This window comes from Nerophis ophidion, linkage group LG13 (assembly GCF_033978795.1).
Source record: "Nerophis ophidion isolate RoL-2023_Sa linkage group LG13, RoL_Noph_v1.0, whole genome shotgun sequence".
NCBI classification, from domain to species: Eukaryota; Metazoa; Chordata; class Actinopteri; order Syngnathiformes; family Syngnathidae; genus Nerophis; species Nerophis ophidion.
This window is the reverse complement of record NC_084623.1, coordinates 54,276,063-54,296,667: the sequence shown is the minus strand read 5'-3', so window position 1 is coordinate 54,296,667 and position 20,605 is coordinate 54,276,063. Positions and strand designations below refer to the sequence as shown.

The following is a 20,605-nucleotide window of genomic DNA, read 5'->3' as shown; positions in this document are numbered from 1 at the left end:
TCAAGACTTTCCAAAACAAGTAAAATCAGCTAACCTCAATGAACCCGAAAATACCTTAAAATACCATATTTTTCGGAATTATCTGCCAATAAAAACAAGAAAATTCAGCTTGTCAAGACTTTCCAAAACAAGTAAAATTAACTAACCTCAATGAACCCAAAAATACCTTAAATCTGCCAATAAAAACAAGAAAATTCGGCTTGTCAAGACTTTCCAAAACAAGTAAAATTAGCTAACCTCAATGAACCGAAAAATACCTTAAAATACCATATTTTTCGGAATTATCTGCCAATAAAAACAAGAAAATTCGGCTTGTCAAGACTTTCCAAAACAAGTAAAATTAACTAACCTCAATGAACCCAAAAATACCTTAAATCTGCCAATAAAAATAAGAAAATTCGGCTTGTCAAGACTTTCCAAAACAAGTAAAATTAGCTAACCTCAATGAAACCAAAAATACCTTAAAATTTCATATTTTTCGGAATTATCTGCCAATAAAAACAAGAAAATTCGGCTTGTCAAGACTTTCCAAAACAAGTAAAATTAGCTAACCTCAATGAACCCAAAAATACCTTAAATCTGCCAATAAAAACAAGAAAATTCGGCTTGTCAAGACTTTCCAAAACAAGTAAAATTAACTAACCTCAATGAACCCAAAAACACCTTAAAATACCATATTTTTCGGAATGATCTGCCATTAAAAACAAGAAAATTCGGCTTGTCAAGACTTTCCAAAACAAGTAAAATTAACTAACCTCAATGAACCCAAAAATACCTTAAATCTGCCAATAAAAACAAGAAAATTCGGCTTGTCAAGACTTTCCAAAACAAGTAAAATCAGCTAACTTCAATGAACCCAAAAATACCTTAAAATACCATATTTTTCGGAATTATCTGCCAATAAAAACAAGAAAATTCGGCTTGTCAAGACTTTCCAAAACAAGTAAAATTAACTAACCTCAATGAACCCAAAAATACTTTAAATCTGCCAATAAAAACAAGAAAATTCGGCTTGTCAAGACTTTCCAAAACAAGTAAAATTAGCTAACCTCAATGAACCCAAAAATACCTTAAATCTGCCAATAAAAAACAGAAAATTCGGCTTGTCAAGACTTTCCAAAACAAGTAAAATTAGCTAACCTCATTGAACCCAAAAATACCTTAAATCTGCCAATAAAAACAAGAAAATTCGGCTTGTCAAGACTTTCCAAAACAAGTAAAATTTGCTAACCTCATTGAACCCAAAAATACCTTAAATCTGCCAATAAAAACAAGAAAATTCGGCTTGTCAAGACTTTCCAAAACAAGTAAAATTAGCTAAACTCAATGAACCCAAAAATACCTTACAATACCATATTTTTCGGAATTATCTGCCAATAAAAACAAGAAAATTCGGCTTGTCAAGACTTTCCAAAACAAGTAAAATTAGCTAACCTCAATGAACCCAAAAATACCTTAAATCTGCCAATAAAAACAAGAAAATTCGGCTTGTCAAGACTTTCCAAAACAAGTAAAATTAACTAACCTCAATGAACCCAAAAATACCTTAAAATACCATATTTTTCGGAATTATCTGCCAATAAAAACAAGAAAATTCGGCTTGTCAAGACTTTCCAAAACAAGTAAAATTAGCTAACCTCAATGAACCCAAAAATACCTTAAATCTGCCAATAAAAACAAGAAAATTCGGCTTGTCAAGACTTTCCAAAACAAGTAAAATTAGCTAACTTCAATGAACCCAAAAATACCTTAAAATACCATATTTTTCGGAATTATCTGCCAATAAAAACAAGAAAATTCGGCTTGTCAAGACTTTCCAAAACAAGGAAAATTAACCAACCTCAATGAACCCAAAAATACCTTAAATCTGCCAACAAAAACAAGAAAATTCGGCTTGTCAAGACTTTCCAAAACAAGTAAAATCAGCTAACTTCAATGAACCCAAAAATACCTTAAAATACCATATTTTTCGGAATTATCTGCCAATAAAAACAAGAAAATTCGGCTTGTCAAGACTTTCCAAAACAAGTAAAATTAACTAACCTCAATGAACCCAAAAATACTTTAAATCTGCCAATAAAAACAAGAAAATTCGGCTTGTCAAGACTTTCCAAAACAAGTAAAATTAGCTAACCTCAATGAACCCAAAAATACCTTAAATCTGCCAATAAAAAACAGAAAATTCGGCTTGTCAAGACTTTCCAAAACAAGTAAAATTAGCTAACCTCATTGAACCCAAAAATACCTTAAATCTGCCAATAAAAACAAGAAAATTCGGCTTGTCAAGACTTTCCAAAACAAGTAAAATTTGCTAACCTCATTGAACCCAAAAATACCTTAAATCTGCCAATAAAAACAAGAAAATTCGGCTTGTCAAGACTTTCCAAAACAAGTAAAATTAGCTAAACTCAATGAACCCAAAAATACCTTACAATACCATATTTTTCGGAATTATCTGCCAATAAAAACAACAAAATTCGGCTTGTCAAGACTTTCCAAAACAAGTAAAATTAGCTAACCTCAATGAACCCAAAAATACCTTAAATCTGCCAATAAAAACAAGAAAATTCAGCTTGTCAAGACTTTCCAAAACAAGTAAAATTAACTAACCTCAATGAACCCAAAAATACCTTAAAATACCATATTTTTCGGAATTATCTGACAATAAAAACCAGAAAATTCGGCTTGTCAAGGCTTTCCAAAACAAGTAAAATTAGCTAACCTCAATGAACCCAAAAATACCTTAAAATACCGTATTTTCAGAGTATAAGTCGCACTGGAGTATAAGTCGCATTTTTGGGGGGAAATTTATTTGATAAAACCCAACACCAAGAATATACATTTGAAAGGCAATTTTAAATAAATAAAGAATAGTGAACAACAGGCTGAATAAGTGTACGTTATATGAGGCATAAATAACCAACTGAGAAGGTGCCTGCTATGTTAACATAACATATTATGGTAAGAGTCATTCAAATAACTATAACATATAGAACATGCTATACATTTACCAAACAATCTGTCACTCCTAATCGCTAAATCCCATGAAGTCTTATACGTCTAGTCTCTTACGTGAATGAGCTAAATAATATTATTTGATATTTTACGATAATGTGGTAACAATTTCACACATAAGTCGCTCCCGAGTATAAGTTGCACCCCTGGCCAAACTAAGAAAAAAAACGGCGACTTATAGTCCGAAAAATACGGTAAGTATATTCTCACTCATAACAAGTGCACTTTTCTTTGTAGAAAAAAAGAGACTTTTTTGCGAAATATGTTGAAAAATATTCTTAAATGAAGTAATGCTGGTGCCATTATCTTGACATAATGATATGCGCTCGGCATCATGATTTTTTTTTCATGCTTGAAGTAAGCAATTATTACTTTAAAAAAGTAGTTTTATGCCTGTGAGTGTTAATGACACAGTTTTATATATATATATACACATATATATATATATCAATCAATCAATGTTTACTTATATAGCCCTAAATCACTAGTGTCTCAAAGGGCTGCACAAACCACTACGACATCCTCGGTAGGCCCACATAAGGGCAAGGAAAACTCACACCCAGTGGGACGTCGGTGACAATGATGACTATGAGAACCTTGGAGAGGAAGAAAGCAATGGATGTCGAGCGGGTCTAACATGATACTGTGAAAGTTCAATCCACAATGGATCCAACACAGTCGCGAGAGTCCAGTCCAAAGCGGATCCAACAAAGCAGCGAGAGTCCCGTTCACAGCAGAGCCAGCAGGAAACCATCCCAAGCGGAGGTGGATCAGCAGCGCAGAGATGTCCCCAGCCGATACATATATATATATATATATATATATATTATTTATTTACTTATTTTTTGCAAAAATAAAACAAATAACCAATGGCCTAAAATATACACATTAGTGTAAGTGTGTTCATGTTCGAAATAAACTTAAGAAAGAAAGAAAAGAAAAGAATCTCAGACGCCTGTTGAGGCTGTTGTCAATATTGTTGCCGCAATGATTTTTTTTCCTGCGAATTATATTAAATTGTCCTGGGTTCAATCCCAATTCGATCTTTCTGTGTGGAGTTTGCACGTTCTCCCCCGTGACTGCGTGGGTTCCCTCCGGGTACTCCGGCTTCCTCCCACCTCCAAAGACATGCACCTGGGGATTGATTGGTAACATTATATTGTGAATGTGAGTGTGAATGTTGTCTGTCTCTCTCTCCTGGCCCTCCCATGAGGTGGCGACTTGTCCAGGGTGTACACCACCTTCCCCCCAAATGCAGCTGAGATAGGCTCCAGCAACCCTCCGCTACCCCAAACGGGACAAGCGGTAGAAAATGGATAGATGGATGGATCTACAAGTGTTTTTTAAAGCCAATTAACATGACAAAAAACATGTGATGCCACAGTGATTTTTTTTTCCTGCGAATTATATCAAATTGGATTTGTCAGTTTATTGTGCATTTCACATCCAAGAAGAGAAGTCTTGAGGTTTTTATGATGTGCCAAATCATTTTCCAGCACCGCGCCATCTGAACCAATTTGTTGCCGTTAAATTAGAACCATTTGCTATCATTGCTCTCATTGTCCGTGTCTAACAGTCTCAATTGATACTTTTTTTTTTTTTTTCCCCCATGCAAGCACTGTTAAATCCACCGTGCACGTGTGTGTGTTTTCCAGGGCGATGACCAGAAAAAGGCAGTACGGTGAAGTGGCCAATCTCCTTCAGGGAGTGGTGAACGTGCTTGAGCACTTCCACAAGTACATGGGCATACCGCAGATCAGACAGCTCTCCGAGAGGTACCTCACACATGCCGGACATACATCTATGGTAATAGTAAACCCGCCCCCCCGCTGTAGAATCCGTCGAGATTCTGCAAACAAGCTGCGAGCTCCACTCAAGAGTAGTGTTGATCCCCCGAATTGGGAAAGATGACCATCTGTTGTGTTTTGACTGAGGTGTGGCAGACAGTGTTCATACCAAACAACAGCTGCATGGAAGAAGTCACCCCGCAGCAGTAACAGACCATAGGCTTGTAAAGAAATGATCGGTTAAAGCAGGGGTCGGGAACCTTTTTGGCTGAAAGAGCCACGAAAGCCAAATATTTTAAAACGTATTTCCGTGAGAGCCGTATAATATTTTTAACACTGAATACAACTGTCGGGATCCCACATCAAGGCAAGAAAAAACTCAACCCACATGATTGTTTGAAAAACATACATTTAGCAAACGTTACTGACATTCTGTCTAATAATTACTAACAATTTGAGGATATGTACTGTGTGTTTTTCCCAATTTAAAACAGCCCCTGTTCTTATAATATACTGTGACTAGAGATCTCACCGTACAAAAGCAAAACCCAGTAACTCAATATTGGTCAAAACTGAGCTGATAATCATTTTGGAGTTCCTATGTGATATGCTTTACATTAGTGTATGCGTTATTGTAATTGGTTCCGTAAGTAAGCTGTTACGCGCATGGCAGGACCTAGCAACTACCACATAACCGCGTAGATACAACAGAAAAACCTAGTATCTCAAGGGACCAATCGGAGCTTCTTTGTCAGTCGCCTTATTGTCTTTAATGAGACATTTACACAAATGGGGGCCGACGGTCAACCTGATTATGTGATGTTATGGCACGAGGGGATATTTGGAAGATTGGCCCAGGACGGGCTTCACGGTGGCAAAGGGATTAGTGCGTCTGCCTCACAATACGAAGGTCCTGCAGTCCTGGGTTCAAATCCAGGCTCGGGATCTTTCTGTGTGGAGTTTGCATGTTCTCCCCGTGAACGCGTGGGTTCCCTCCGGGTACTCCGGCTTCCTCCCACTTCCAAAGACATGCACCTGGGGATAGGTTGATTGGCAACACTAAATTGGCCCTAGTGTGTGAATGTGAGTGTGAATGTTGTCTGTCTATCTGTGTTGGCCCTGCGATGAGGTGGCGACTTGTCCAGGGTGTACCCCGCCTTCCGCCCGATTGTAGCTGAGATAGGCGCCAGCGCCCCCGCGACCCCGAAAGGGAATAAGCGGTAGAAAATGGATGGATGGATGGGGTTCAAACACTGATGACGTCTACTAAACAGACAAGAAACAAGGAATTAAACGGAGACTGGGTTCAATTTAGCTCAATGAGGAGAAACGTGTGGACCTGTACCCTTGTACAGTGTCGTCCCACGCTCTGACAAGAGAATTCTACGCCTCCTCTTTTATTTGGACTTTCCCTGATTACAACAACTAAATGCGTGCATCTCTTATTCTTTTTAATAACATTGTTATTCTGAAGGCAACCAATAATAAATACAATACTTTTGACCTTTAGTGCGACTTCTTGAACAGATGGATGGATTAAAATGCATGAGAATGTTTTATATTTTGAACGTTATTTTTAACACTGTGGAATTCCATCCATCCATTTTTCTACCACATATTCCCTTTGGGGTCGCGGGGGGCGCTGGTGCCTATCTCAGCTACAATTGGGCGGAGGGCGGGGTACACCCTGGACAAGTCCCCACCTCATCGCAGGGCCAACACAGATAGACAGACAACATCCATCCATCCACCCATTTTCTACCACTTATTCCCTTTCGGGGTCGCGGGGGGCGCTGGTGCCTATCTCAGCTACAATCGGGCGGAAGGCGGTGTACACCGTAGACAAGTCGCCACCTCATCGCAGGGCCAACACAGATAGACAGACAACATCCATCCATCCATTTTCTACCACTTATTCCCTTTTGGGGTCGCGGGGGGCGCTGGTGCCTACCTCAGCTACAATCGGGCGGAAGGCGGTGTACACCCTGGACAAGTCGCCACCTCATCGCAGGGCCAACACAGATAGACAGACAACATCCATCCATTTTCTACCACTTATTCCCTTTTGGGGTTGCGGGGGGCGCTGGTGCCTATCTCAGCTACAATCGGGCGGAAGGCGGTGTACACCGTAGACAAGTCGCCACCTCATCGCAGGGCCAACACAGATAGACAGACAACATCCATCCATCCATCCATCCATTTTCTACCACTTATTCCCTTTTGGGGTCGCGGGGGGCGCTGGTGCCTATCTCAGCTACAATTGGGCGGAGGGCGGGGTACACCCTGGACAAGTCGCCACCTCATCGCAGGGCCAACACAGACAGACAACATCCATCCATCCATTTTCTACCACTTATTCCCTTTTGGGGTCGCGGGGGGCGCTGGTGCCTATCTCAGCTACAATCGGGCGGAAGGCGGTGTACACCGTAGACAACTCGCCACCTCGTCGCAGGGCCAACACAGACAGACAGACAACATTCACACTCACATTCACACACTAGGGACCATTTAGTGTTGCCAATCAACCTATCCCCAGGTGCATGTCTTTGGAAGTGGGAGGAAGCCGGAGTACCCGGAGGGAACCCACGCATTCACGGGGAGGACATGCAAACTCCACACAGACAGATCCCGAGCACGGGATCGAACCCAGGACCTTCATATTGTGAGGCAGACGCACTAACCCCCTTCTTCCACCGTGAAGCCCCACTGTGGAATTATTAACTACTTATCGTGTTAAGCAATGTCAGCTAAGATTTATCTGAGAGCCAGATGCAGTCATCAAAAGAGCCACATCTGGCTCTAGAGCCATAGGTTCCCTACCCCTGGGTTAAAGGGGGACATTATCACAATTTCAAAAGGGTTAAAAACAATAAAAATCAGTTCCCGGTGGCTTGTTGTATTTTTTAAAGTTTTTTTCAAAATTTTACCGGTCTCGGAATATCCGTAAATAAAGCTTTAAAGTGCTTTATTTTCGCTCTCTGCGAAGACACTGGCCATTTCCCTGTGACGTCACACAGTGCTGCCAATGTAAACAAACAATGGGAATACCACAGCAAGATATAGCGGCATTAGCTCGGATTCTAACTCGGATTTCAGCGATTTAAGCGATTCAACAGATTACGCATGTATTGAAACAGATGGTTGGAGTATGAAAGTATTGAAGAAGAAACTGAAGCTATTGACGCTATTCATAGCCATAGCATGGCCGAATAGCTGCGTTAGCATCGCCGGTAAAATGTGCGGACCAAACGATCAGGACTTTCGCATCTTTTGACACTGGAGCAACTTAAATCCGTCGATTGGTAAGTGTTTGTTTCGCATTAAATGTGGGTGGAAGGAAACGTAATATAGTTGCAAATGCATCTGCAGGTTATCCATACATCTCTGTGCCATGTCTGCTTTAGCACCGCCGGTAAATAGCATGTTAGCATCGATTAGCGTAGCATGTTAGCATCGATTAGCTGGCAGTCAACATAGGACCGGATGCCTTTTTTATCCCCACATTTAATTACGTTACATTTTTTAATATTAACATGATTTAATACGCTTTAATTTCATATTAATTAAATCGATGACATAATAAGTACTGTATTTCCTTGAATTTCCGCCGGGGCGCTAATTGATTTAAAACCTATACTCACTCCTGCGCTTACCAAAGGCATGCGGTAAAAGTAAGCATACTCTAATTATTTTAAAACCTCTTCTCACTCCGGCACTTACCAAAGGCATGCAGTAAAAATTTGAGTGTGATGTAAGCTTGGACCTTAAATCCTACTGAATAGCTCTTAATCTTCTTCCATTTATGCAATTTCAAACTACCGGTATTGAAATCAGCCTCCTCCATTTTGAAAATGATGACAGGGGAAGTGTCACTCGTGACGTCACGAGTTTGACCCGGCGGTAATACTAAGCATGCCCTAATTATTTTGCGAAACGAGTTTGACCCGGCAGTAATTCAAGGCATGCGCATACTGTATGCCCTGCGGCAATTCAAGGAAATACGGTATCTATAATTACTTTCCCAGCTGAGCACAAGTTAATTGAGACTGGCAATATTTATTACATACAGATGGACCCCTATGTACCATTAAAACATGTAAAAAGTTTGTTTCCACCAGCTTTACAGCGTGCAGTCATTTTGCCGCAAAACAAAACCACTGACAACACTTTTCCTTTCTTTGGAAGAAACCTCTCGCTCTCATTGGCGTTATGTTTTGCTTGATGTGATAATCTCTGCTAAGGAAATAAGTTGGAAGCTCCTGGGGGCAAAAAGTACGCCTGAGCAAAAACTTGAAGTCCTCGATAAAACCAATTTATCGCCCAGGCCTGTTATTGGAGTCCATATCTCACATGGGCAGCAGACCAGAGAGATTTGACTAATTTAGACAACGCTTACATCCTGTGTGATTTTGCTCTTTGACTTGTGTAGAGTAAAAGCGGCACAGAGTGAGTTGGGCACTCAGATCCTGGCGGATTTTGAAGAAGCCTTCCCAGCCCAGGGCTCCAAGGTAAACACGCCGTCCGGCTTTCTTTGTGTTCTCTCACTCGTCTCCCGGCTTAATGATCGTTCCTCCGCTCAGAGGCCAGGTGGGCCCAGCAACGTGCTGAGGGACGCCTGTCTGGTCGCCAACGTTCTCGACCCACGCATCAAACAGGAGATCATCAAAAAGTTCATCCGGCAGCATTTGTCGGAGTACCTGGTGCTTTTTCAGGAAAACCAAGATGTGAGTTAACGCTCACGGACACAAATGTCTTTTTGATTGTCTTAAAAGGACAACCCCACGGTTGATTCCTCGCCAACGCCGGCGCTCGCGGAAAAAGTACATCACCATATGTTCTAGGTCGCATGGCTGGACAAGATTGATCGTCGCTACGCCTGGATCAAGCGGCAGCTCGTCGACTACGAAGAAAAATACGGACGCATGTTTCCAGAGGAGTGGTGCATGACCGAGCGTATCGCGGTGGAGTTCTGCCACATTACCAGGTATTATTCCACACAACATGTACCGTATTTCCTTGAATTGCCGCCGGGGCGCTAATTGATTTAAAACCTCTTCTCACTCCGGCGCTTACCAAAGGCATGTGGTAAATATAGGCCTGCGCTTATAAATTTGAGTGTGATGTAAGGATACCATCATTAAATGCACATTTAATAAAAAAAAACATTATTATGGTCTTACCTTTACTTATGAATAAAGTCCATGCGCAGCTCCTTCTGATCAAAAGCATCAATAACTTGTTTATAAAAGTCTTCCTTATCTTTCTTCAGTTTTAAAAGTCTCTCTGTCTCGATGGAGATCTTGCTTTATTACCTCCTGCTTCGATTGAAAGTCCAGTTTAGAAAACTGTTTTATTTTAGATATGTAATCCTCCATGTTAAAAGTGCAAGCGAGAGGAAAAAATAAACGATCGCTGCTTGTTGTCACTTCTTCTGCAGCCGAGTAGTCGCAAGAAGGATCACTGTGGGGCGGTTTAGCTCGGTTGGTAGAGTGGCCGTGCCAGCAACTTGAGGGTTGCAGGTTCGATTCCCGCTTCTGCCAGCCTAGTCACTGCCGTTGTGTCCTTGGGCAAGACACTTTACCCACCTGCTCCCAGTGCCACCCACACTGGTTTGAATGTAACTTAGATATTGGGTTTCACTATGTAAAGCGCTTTGAGTCACTAGAGAAAAAGCGCTATATAAATGTAATTCACTTCACTTCACTTCACTAGCGCTCTCTACCACCAGGAGGCAGGAGGCATTTAATGACTCATATTTGACACACGCGGCTACGGTATATTAATAAAACATAGCTGCTTACTGTTCTTTTTCCATCCATCCATCCATTTTCTACCGCTTATATCCTTTTGGGGTCGCGGGGGGCGCTGGCGCCTATCTCAGCTACAATCGGGCGGTAGGCGGGGTACACCCTGGACAAGTCGCCACCTCATCGCAGGGCCAACACAGATAGACAGACAACAATAGCTTGGACCTTAAATCCTACTGAATAGCTCTTAATCTTCTTCCCTTTATGCGATTTCAAATGATTGAAATCAGCCTCCTCCATTTTGAAAATGATGACAGGTGAAGTGTCACTCGTGACGTGACGAGTTTGACCCGGTGGAAATTCTGGGCATATGCTAATTATTAGGCGAAACGAGTTTTACCCGGCGGAAATTCGAGACATGCGCTAATAAAAATAATAGTTTGCGAAACGAGTTTGACTTGGCGTTAATCCTGAGCCGGCGGTAATGCTAAGCATGCGCTAATTATTTTGCGAAACGAGTTTGACCCGGCAGTAATTCTAGACAGGCGCATACTATATAACCGGCGGCAATTCAAGGAAATACGGTACCTTTTAAGCGCCGAATGATGAGATGCGGGCGCAGTACAATGCACTGACTCACACTGGCAGAAAATGAGGAATTATTATGCTAATGTGCTGACGCACTTGTCGTCGTGACTCTGATTTAGGGCAATTTTCAGTTCAATTGACGTCGGTGGCCTATTTAGGCAGTGACATAGTAGTAAAATGTTCAGTTTCTCCCTTGAGAATAACAAGATAGAGAAAAGGATTTGGCAGTGGCCCAATGGGCTCCTGGATGCAACTGTCAATAAAAGGACAACTGACAAAAATAATAGCAGGTTCGTTGGAAGAAAGCCAGCTCATCTCTGTCATACTGTCAAAGCAACTACTGTCAAAGATATCAACTGCAAGGGCGCGCACACAAACCTAACGTGACGGAAACTGTGGGACCCAACCGGGAGCCGTGCGTTGATCATTTGTTGCGTGTGTGTCAATTTGTTTATGTGAACCCCAGAGCGGAACTTTCCAAAGTAATGCGGACACGAGCCAAGGAGATCGAAGTGAAGCTGCTTCTGTTTGCCATTCAGAGGACCACCAACTTTGAAGGTCTGCTGGCTAAACGTTTCAGCGGATGCACTTTAACCGACGCACCCGGGGTAAGAACGCGCACACACACACAAAAAAAAACACACAGTATTGTAAATATTATACCCCAAAAAATGTTTTGTTTTTTTAATACTGATATATATATATATGTATATATATATATATATCAGTATTAAAAAAAGAAAACATATATATATATATATATATATGTATATATATATATCCATCCATCCATCCATCCATCCATCATCTTCCGCTTATCCGAGGTCGGGTCGCGGGGTCAGCAGCCTAAGCAGGGAAGCCCAGACTTCCCTCTCTCCAGCCACTTTGTCTAGCTCTTCCCGGGGGATCCCGAGGCGTTCCCAGGCCAGCCGGGAGACATAGTCTTCCCAACGTGTCCTGGGTCTTCCTCGTGGCCTCCTACCGGTTGGACGTGCCCTAAACACCTCACTAGGGAGGTGTTCGGGTGGCATCCTGACCAGATGCCCGAACCACCTCATCTGGCTCCTCTCGATGTGGAGGAGCAGCGGATTTACGTTGAGTTCCTCCCGGATGGCAGAGCTTCTCACCCTATCTTTAAGGGAGAGACCCCGCCACATTTTGGCCGCTTGTACCCGTGATCTTATCCTTCCGGTCATGACCCAAAGCTCATGACCATAGGTGAGGATGGGAACGTAGATCGACCGCTAAATTGAGAGCTTTGCCTTCCGGCTCAGCTCCTTCTTCACCACAACGGATCAATACAACGTCCGCATTACTGAAGACGCCGCACCGATCCGCCTGTCGATCTCACGATCCACTCTTCCCCCACTCGTGAACAAGACTCCTAGGTACTTGAACTCCTCCACTTGGGGCAGGGTCTCCTATATATATATATATATATATATATATATATATATATATATATGTATATATATATATATATATATATATATGTGTGTATGTGTAAATGTATATATGTGTATATATATATAATATATGTATATTTATGTATGCATGTATATATATATATATTTATATAGTAAAGTGAAAGTAAAAAGTACCAATGATTGTCACACACATACTAGATGTGGTCGAAATTATTCTCTGCATTTGACCCATCAAATGCATAGCTCAGTTGGTAGAGCGGCCGTGCCAGCAACTTTAGGGTTGCAGGTTCGATTCCCGCTTGTGCCATCCTAGTCACTGCCGTTGTGTCCTTGGGCAAGACACTTTACCCACCTGCTCCCAGTGCCACCCACACTGGTTTAAATGTAACTTAGATATTGGGTGTTGCTATGTAAAGGGCTTTGAGTCACTTGAGAAAAGCGCTATATAAATATAATTCACTTCATTTCACTTCACCCTTGATCACCCCCTGGGAGGTGAGGGGAGAAGTGGGCAGCAGCGGTGCCGCGCCCGGGAATCATTTAGGGTGATTTAACCCCCAATTCCAACCCTTAATGCTGAGTGCCAAGCAGGGAGGTAATGGGTCCCTTTTTTATATTCTTTGGTGTGACTCGGCCGGGATTTGAACTAACGACCTACCGATCTCAGGGCAGACAGTCTAACCACTAAGCCCACTGAGCAGTGATTGGTGGGGGGGGGATAAAATAAAATAAAAATAAAAAATATATATATATATATATATACATATATATATATTTATTTATTCATTTATTTATATATATTTATTCATTTATTTACAGCCCGGCCCTCGGCCATTTTTTTTTTTTTATTGTAATTTTGAAAAAAATTATCTGAATGTGCATGAACTATTTCTGTTCAAAATTGTTTGAAATGTTAAAATATTAACTGTGAGTTTACTGTACTGTGCCAACTGTACTACTGTAAGAGTACATCTATTCTATTGTTTCATTGAAAATAAAACAGCAAAATTCTATTTGGCTGTCATCTGTTTTAATTATGAGACACAATTGTGTCAAAGTCCTGACTTTTTATTTCATGCTTGAAATAATAAATTATTACTTTAAAAAAGTAAGTTTATTGATGGCACAACTTTGCAACAGTTGATATACTAGTTCCAAGCATGTTTTACTCAATATAGGTAATCAAATCTCAGCAAAAAGCTGTAATATCTTAATCAGATCATTTAGGACCAAAACCCCTTAAAACAAGTAAAATTAAAGCTGCAAGCAGCGTTGGTCGGGTCCGCCTTTGGCTGCTGCCCCCGAGACCCACGGCCGGATAAGCGTTAGAAGACGCCTTGGAGCCACTATTTTGAGAATCTAATGCATTGTGAAAGTAATGCAGTTGTTGTATTGAAGTGAAAATATCAAACTTCCTGTTGATTTTTGCTGAAGTATGTTAATTATTAAAATGTAGGTCTAAGTGAGACCTACATAGTGTTTTGTGTTTCATGTCTCTCTGACATTCTTACCGGAAGTTACAAGCAGTCTTGTCTGTGTTTTCTTCCTAGGAGCAGTTTGTCCGTGTTGTATTCCTAGGGGGGCAGTAGAGCGCAATTTTGAGTTTTGAGGTTAGGTTTTTTCATCACATCGCAATTTTTGCCAGACCCGATGTGTGTGTCAAGTTTGGTGAGTTTAGAAGCATTTTAAGGGGGTCAAATAACAGCTCAAAGAGGCAAAAATGACATTTTTTAGGAGACTTTGCACAGGGGTTCTTTGAAGGCGCGTAAAATCAAAACCTGAGAACTTATCAAAACTCTGTTCTATACTTTTAATCAGAAGGGTTCAATCTCTCTCCTGTGCGAGTTTGAAGCCAAAACAACAAACGCACTCAGAGGAGATAATGTTTGAAGAAAGGTGACCGGTTTTTACAAAACTTTTGTTTGGAAGGGGGGATTGCAAACTTCCTGTTGATTTTTCTTGGGGGTTGTCAATCTATGAAATGTAGGTCTAAGCGAGACCTACATAGATGTTTTTGTTTCATGTCTCTCCGACATTTTTACCGGAAGTTACAAGCAATTTTGTCTGTGTTTTCTTCCTAGGAGCAGTTTTTTCAGTGTTTTATTCAAAAATAGCGCTAGAGCGCAATTTTGAGTTTTGGAGTTTTTTTTTTTCATTAGATCGCAATATTCGCCAGTCCTTATGTGTGCGCCAAGTTCGGTGACTTTTGAAGCATTTTAAAGGGGTCAAATTACAGCGCAAAGAGGCAAAAATTGCATTTTTTGCGCAAATTTTATTTTGAAGGGGTTTTTGCCAACTTCCTGTAGATTTTTGCTGAAAGAAGTGAGTGTATGAAAATTGGGTCTAAGTCAGACCTACATAGGAGTTTTTGTTTCATGTCACTATGACATTCCTAACAGAAGTTACATGCAGTTTTGTCTGTAATTTTTTCCTAGGGGGCGCTAGAGCGCAATTTTCATTTTGGCGGATTGGTTGCTTAATATGTTGGGAAGGTTTGCTATACCGACGTGTGTCAAATTTGGTGAGTTTTGAAGCATGTTAAGGGGGTCAAATTACAGCGCGGAGGTGCGGAATAATAATAAAACACAGCAGTTTCAATAGGGACCCTAACAATCTAACATAAAATCTGCTTAGTGAGAAGAATTATCTTATCAGACAGAAAATAAGCAATTATCAGCCTTATTTGATATATTTAATCTTACTTAGATTTGAGTTTTTGTTCACCATTTCTTACTATGTTCACAATACAGGTCAATTCAGATGTTTTTTTCCCAAATGTATACATCTTTTTTTCATCCATCCATCCCGCTTATCCGAGGTCGGGTCGCGGGGGCAACAGCCTAAGCAGGGAAACCCAGACTTCCCTCTCCCCAGCCACTTCGTCTAGCTCTTCCCGGGGGATCCCGAGGCGTTCCCAGGCCAGCCGGGAGACATAGTCTTCCCAACGTGTCCTGGGTCTTCCCCGTGGCCTCCTACCGGTTGGACGTGCCCTAAACACCTCCCTAGGGAGGCGTTCGGGTGGCATCCTGACCAGATGCCCGAACCACCTCATCTGGCTCCTCTCGATGTGAAGGAGCAGCGGCTTTACTTTGAGTTCCTCCCGGATGGCAGAGCTTCTCACCCTATCTCTAAGGGAGAGACCCGCCACACTGTGGAGGAAACTCATTTCGGCCGCTTGTACCCGTGATCTTATCCTTTCGGTCATGACCCAAAGCTCATGACCATAGGTGAGGATGGGAACGTAGATCGACCGGTAAATTGAGAGCTTTGCCTTCCGGCTCAGCTCCTTCTTCACCACAACGGATCGGTACAACGTCCGCATTACTGAAGACGCCGCACCGATCCGCCTGTCGATCTCACGATCCACTCTTCCCTCACTCGTGAACAAGACTCCTAGGTACTTGAACTCCTCCACTTGGGGCAGGGTCTCCTCCCCAACCCGGAGATGGCACTCCACCCTTTTCCGGGCGAGAACCATGGACTCGGACTTGGAGGTGCTGATTCTCATTCCGGTCGCTTCACACTCGGCTGCGAACCGATCCAGCGAGAGCTGAAGATCCCGGTCAGATGAAGCCATCAGGACCACATCATCTGCAAAAAGCAGAGACCTAATTCTGCGGTTACCAAACCGGAACCCCTCAACGCCTTGACTGCGCCTAGAAATTCTGTCCATAAAAGTTATGAACAGAATCGGTGACAAAGGACAGCCTTGGCGGAGTCCAACCCTCACTGGAAATGTGTTCGACTTACTGCCGGCAATGCGGACCAAGCTCTGGCACTGATCATACAGGGAGCGGACCGCCACAATAAGACAGTCCGGTACCCCATACTCTCTGAGCACTCCCCACAGGACTTCCCGAGGGACACGGTCGAATGCCTTCTCCAAGTCCACAAAGCACATGTAGACTGGTTGGGCAAACTCCCATGCACCCTCAAGAACCCTGCCGAGAGTATAGAGCTGGTCCACAGTTCCACGACCAGGACGAAAACCACACTGTTCCTCCTGAATCCGATGTTCGACTATCCGACGTAGCCTCCTCTCCAGTACACCTGAATAAACCTTACCGGGAAGGCTGAGGAGTGTGATCCCACGATAGTTGGAACACACCCTCCGGTCCACCCTTCTTAAAGAGAGGAACCACCACCCCGGTCTGCCAATCCAGAGGTACCGCCCCCGATGTCCACGCGATGCTGCAAAGTCTTGTCAACCAAGACAGCCCCACAGCATCCAGAGCCTTAAGGAACTCCGGGCGGATCTCGTCCACCCCTGGAGCCTTGCCACCGAGGAGCTTTTTAACTACCTCAGCGACCTCAGCCCCAGAAATAGGAGAGTCCACCACAGATTCCCCAGGCACTGCTTCCTCATAGGAAGACGTGTTGGACGTCAAAGTTATAAAACTCAATTTGGATAATTATTAGTTGTTTACGTCAGTGTAAACAGTACAGTTCCAATTATTGTAGTTTCTTCGAAATAGCCACCCTTTTTTCTTTATCTTAACATGTATGGAGAATTGAAAGTCTTCAGTTAGCCCAACAGCACCAGAAGTCAATCAATCAATCAATCAATGTTTATTTATATAGCCCCAAATCACAAATGTCTCAAAGGACAGCACAAATCATTACGACTACAACATCCTCGGAAGAACCCACAAAAGGGCAAGGAAAACTCACATCCAGTGGGATGCCAGTGACAATGCTGACTATGAGAAACCTTGGAGAGGACCTCAGATGTGGGCAACCCCCTCCCCTCTAGGGGACCGAAAGCAATGGATGTCGAGCGGGTCTAACATGATACTGTGAAAGTTCAATCCATAGTGGCTCCAACACAGCCGCGAGAGTTCAGTTCAAGCGGATCCAAGACAGCAGCGAGAGTCCCGTCCACAGGAAACCATCTCAAGCGGAGGCGGATCAGCAGCGTAGAGATGTCCCCAACCGATATACAGGCGAGCGGTTCATCCTGGGTCCCGACGAGCGGTCCATCCTGGGTCTCGACTCTGGACAGCCAGTACTTCATCCATGGTCATCGGACCGGACTCCCTCCACAAGGGAGGAGGGGACATAGGAGAAAGAAAAGAAGCGGCAGATCAACTGGTCTAAAAAGGAGATCTATTTAAAGGCTAGAGTATACAGATGAGTTTTAAGGTGAGACTTAAATGCTGTAAAACACCGTGAGAACACGCCAACTTCACACGGAGAGTTGTCAGCTTTGACTCGAACCCAGAACCACCTGGCTGTGAGGCAGACATGCTGCCACCCCCGTAGTTATCATGCCCAATTAGGAATAATTTGAGGGTGAATTTTCGTTATTCCTCTCGAAAAGTTCCTCCCACACTTAAATTGAAACTTGTCTGGAGGCGCTGGTGGTCCTGGTTGTTATTCCTAAAATATGTTGTTCCCTAAACTCACGCACAGCCTCTGCAATGTTCCATGTCTCGGCCCAAGGATGCATTTTTACTCTAATGTCTTATGAAGGGCTCCGTCAAAGTTATAAAACTCAATTTGGATAATTATTAGTTGTATTATCGGTCAAAATACATCAACATCAAATGTACTGTATGTGACCACATCCCGACCTAGTTCGCATGCTTTAAACCATGGGTGTCAAACTCTGGCCCGCGGGCCAAATCTGGACCGCCGTGTAATTTAATTTGGCCCTTGAGGCAATATCAATTTAGCATTAGAGCTGGCGCATTCACCGCTAATACTCATACTTGCCAACCCTTCCAATTTTCCCGGTAGACTCCCGAAGTTCAGTGCCCCTCCCGAAAATCTCCCGGGGCAACCATTCTCCAGAATTTATACCGATTTCCACCTGGACAACTATATTGGGGGCGTGCATTTAAGGCACTGCCTTTAGCGTTCTCTACAACCTGTCGTCACGTCCGCTTTTCCTCCATACTAACAGCGTGTCACATAATATTTGTGGCTTTTACACACACACACACACAAGTGAATGCAACACATACTTGGTCAACAGCCATACAGGTCACACTGAGGGTGGCCGTATAAACAACTTTAGCACCGTTACAAATATGTGCCACACTGTGAACCCACACCAAACAAGAACGACACACACATTTCGGGCGAACACCCGCACCGTAACACAACATAACAAATACCAAGAACCCCTTGCAGCAATAACTCTTCCAGCAAACTGACCAATAATTAACATTTTATTCATGCATTTTCTCTTGCTACTTCAAGTCTTGAATCTTTGTTTCGATCATTATTAATTTATTTTCAAATTTATTATTAGTATGTGGGAAAAAATTGATATTTACCTCAGAAGATTGCAAATAGAAAAAAAAGGCATAACATTTTTATTTAAATTTTATTTGATATGCCATTGATCTTTTTTTATTTATTATTATTATTATTTGAAACTGGATTTTGCATGTCACTAAAGTTATATAAGCCTTGCTTGTTCAATATTTAATGCAAAACTTGTTTGGGTCCCTATTAAAAGGTTCATTTGTTCAACCTTGGCCCGCGGGCCAAATCTGGCCCGCCGTGTAATTTAATTTGGCCCTTGAGGCAATATCAATTTAGCATTAGAGCTGGCCCTCCGGTGTTATACAGCGTCGGTGCCGCTATAACACCGCATTCACCGCTAATACTCATACTTGCCAACCCTCCTAATTTTCCCGGTAGACTCCCGAAGTTCAGTGACCCTCCCGAAAATCTCCCGGGGCAACCATTCTCCCCAATTTCTACCGATTTCCACCTGGACAACTGTATTGGGGGCGTTTAGCCTTTAGCGTTCTCTACAACCTGTCGTCACGTCCGCTTTTTCTCCATACTAACAGCGTGTCACATAATATTTGTGGCTTTTACACACACACACATGCACAAATGAATGCCAACAGCCATAAAGGTCACACTGAGGGTGGCCATATAAACAACTTTAGCACTGTTACAAATACGTGCCACACTGTGAACCCACACCAAACAAGAACGACACACACATTTCGGGCGAACACCCGCACTGTAACACAACAGAACAAATACCCAGTACCCCTTGCAGCACTAACTCTTCCAGGAAACTTCCAGCAAACTGAGCAATAATTAACGTTTTATTCATGCATTTTCTCTTGCTACTTCAAGGCTTGAATGTTTGGTTCATTCATTATTATTTTATTTTCAAATTTATTATTAGCCTGTGGAAAAAAATTTATATTTACCTCAGAAGATTGCAAATAGAAAAAAAAAGGCATAACATTTTTATTTAAATTTTATTTGATATGCCATTGATATTTTTTTAATTATTATTATTATTATTTGAAACTGGATTTTGCATGTCACTAAAGTTATATAAGCCTTGCTTGTTCAATATTTGATGCAAAACTTGTTTGGGTCCCTATTAAAAGGTTCATTTGTTCAACCTTGGCCCGTGGCTTTGTTCCGTTTAAAATGTTGGCCCACTCTGTATTTGAGGTTGACACCCCTGCCTGCTTTAAACGGCACAACCAAAAATAATCGAGTTTTTCTTTGTCCAAGCAGCAGAAGAAGTCCGAGAGCCCGTTAGACCCCACTAACCCTTTCTTGGAAGACGATGCTGGTGAAGATGAGGGTACTGAAAAGGATGAGGATCTTGCCAAGGTGAGATGAGTTTCAATAGAAAAGTACTTAATATATACTTTATGTACTGCACTTTCAGACATTTCAAAATATACTTTCATAAAGATATTGTACTCCGAAATTGGTTTGCCTCAAGGACGTGTTCATCTGTTGTTATTGCTCTGCTAGCAAAACCTTTTTGACGTAAGCATTATTTAACTGTGGTGGATGGCTGACTGGCAGCACATGTTTTCAACGGATCTTACCCACACTGCAAAAACTGAAATCTAAGTAAGATTAAATATCTCAAATAGGAGTGATAGATAGATAGGTAGGTAGATAGATAGATATGTAGGTCTTTATTGTCATTGCACAAGTACAAAAAACTCTGTTTTCAGCTCAAACCCGTTCAAGATTAGACAAACAAACAGGGTTACAGAACAGGAACGCTGATGGGTCGCCACAAGGTGCCCCGTAAAAGATG

At 42.2% G+C, this 20,605-nt stretch overlaps 1 protein-coding gene across 2 annotated transcripts in view; it reads left to right on the top strand.

Annotated features, from left to right (window-relative positions):
- The window catches only part of vps53 (VPS53 subunit of GARP complex), a 123,786-nt gene that overhangs the window by 43,967 nt on the left and 59,214 nt on the right, over positions 1–20,605 (top strand). The window contains exons 7-12 of one of the 2 annotated variants that reach the window (XM_061919223.1): positions 4,671–4,790; positions 9,232–9,310; positions 9,383–9,526; positions 9,644–9,786; positions 11,604–11,745; positions 20,065–20,163. In XM_061919223.1, coding sequence (XP_061775207.1) covers positions 4,671–4,790; positions 9,232–9,310; positions 9,383–9,526; positions 9,644–9,786; positions 11,604–11,745; positions 20,065–20,163 — 727 coding nt within the window. Of the gene's footprint in view, positions 1–4,670; positions 4,791–9,231; positions 9,311–9,382; positions 9,527–9,643; positions 9,787–11,603; positions 11,746–20,061; positions 20,164–20,605 lie in introns of both variants that reach the window. The other variant, XM_061919222.1, reaches the window with a different exon arrangement.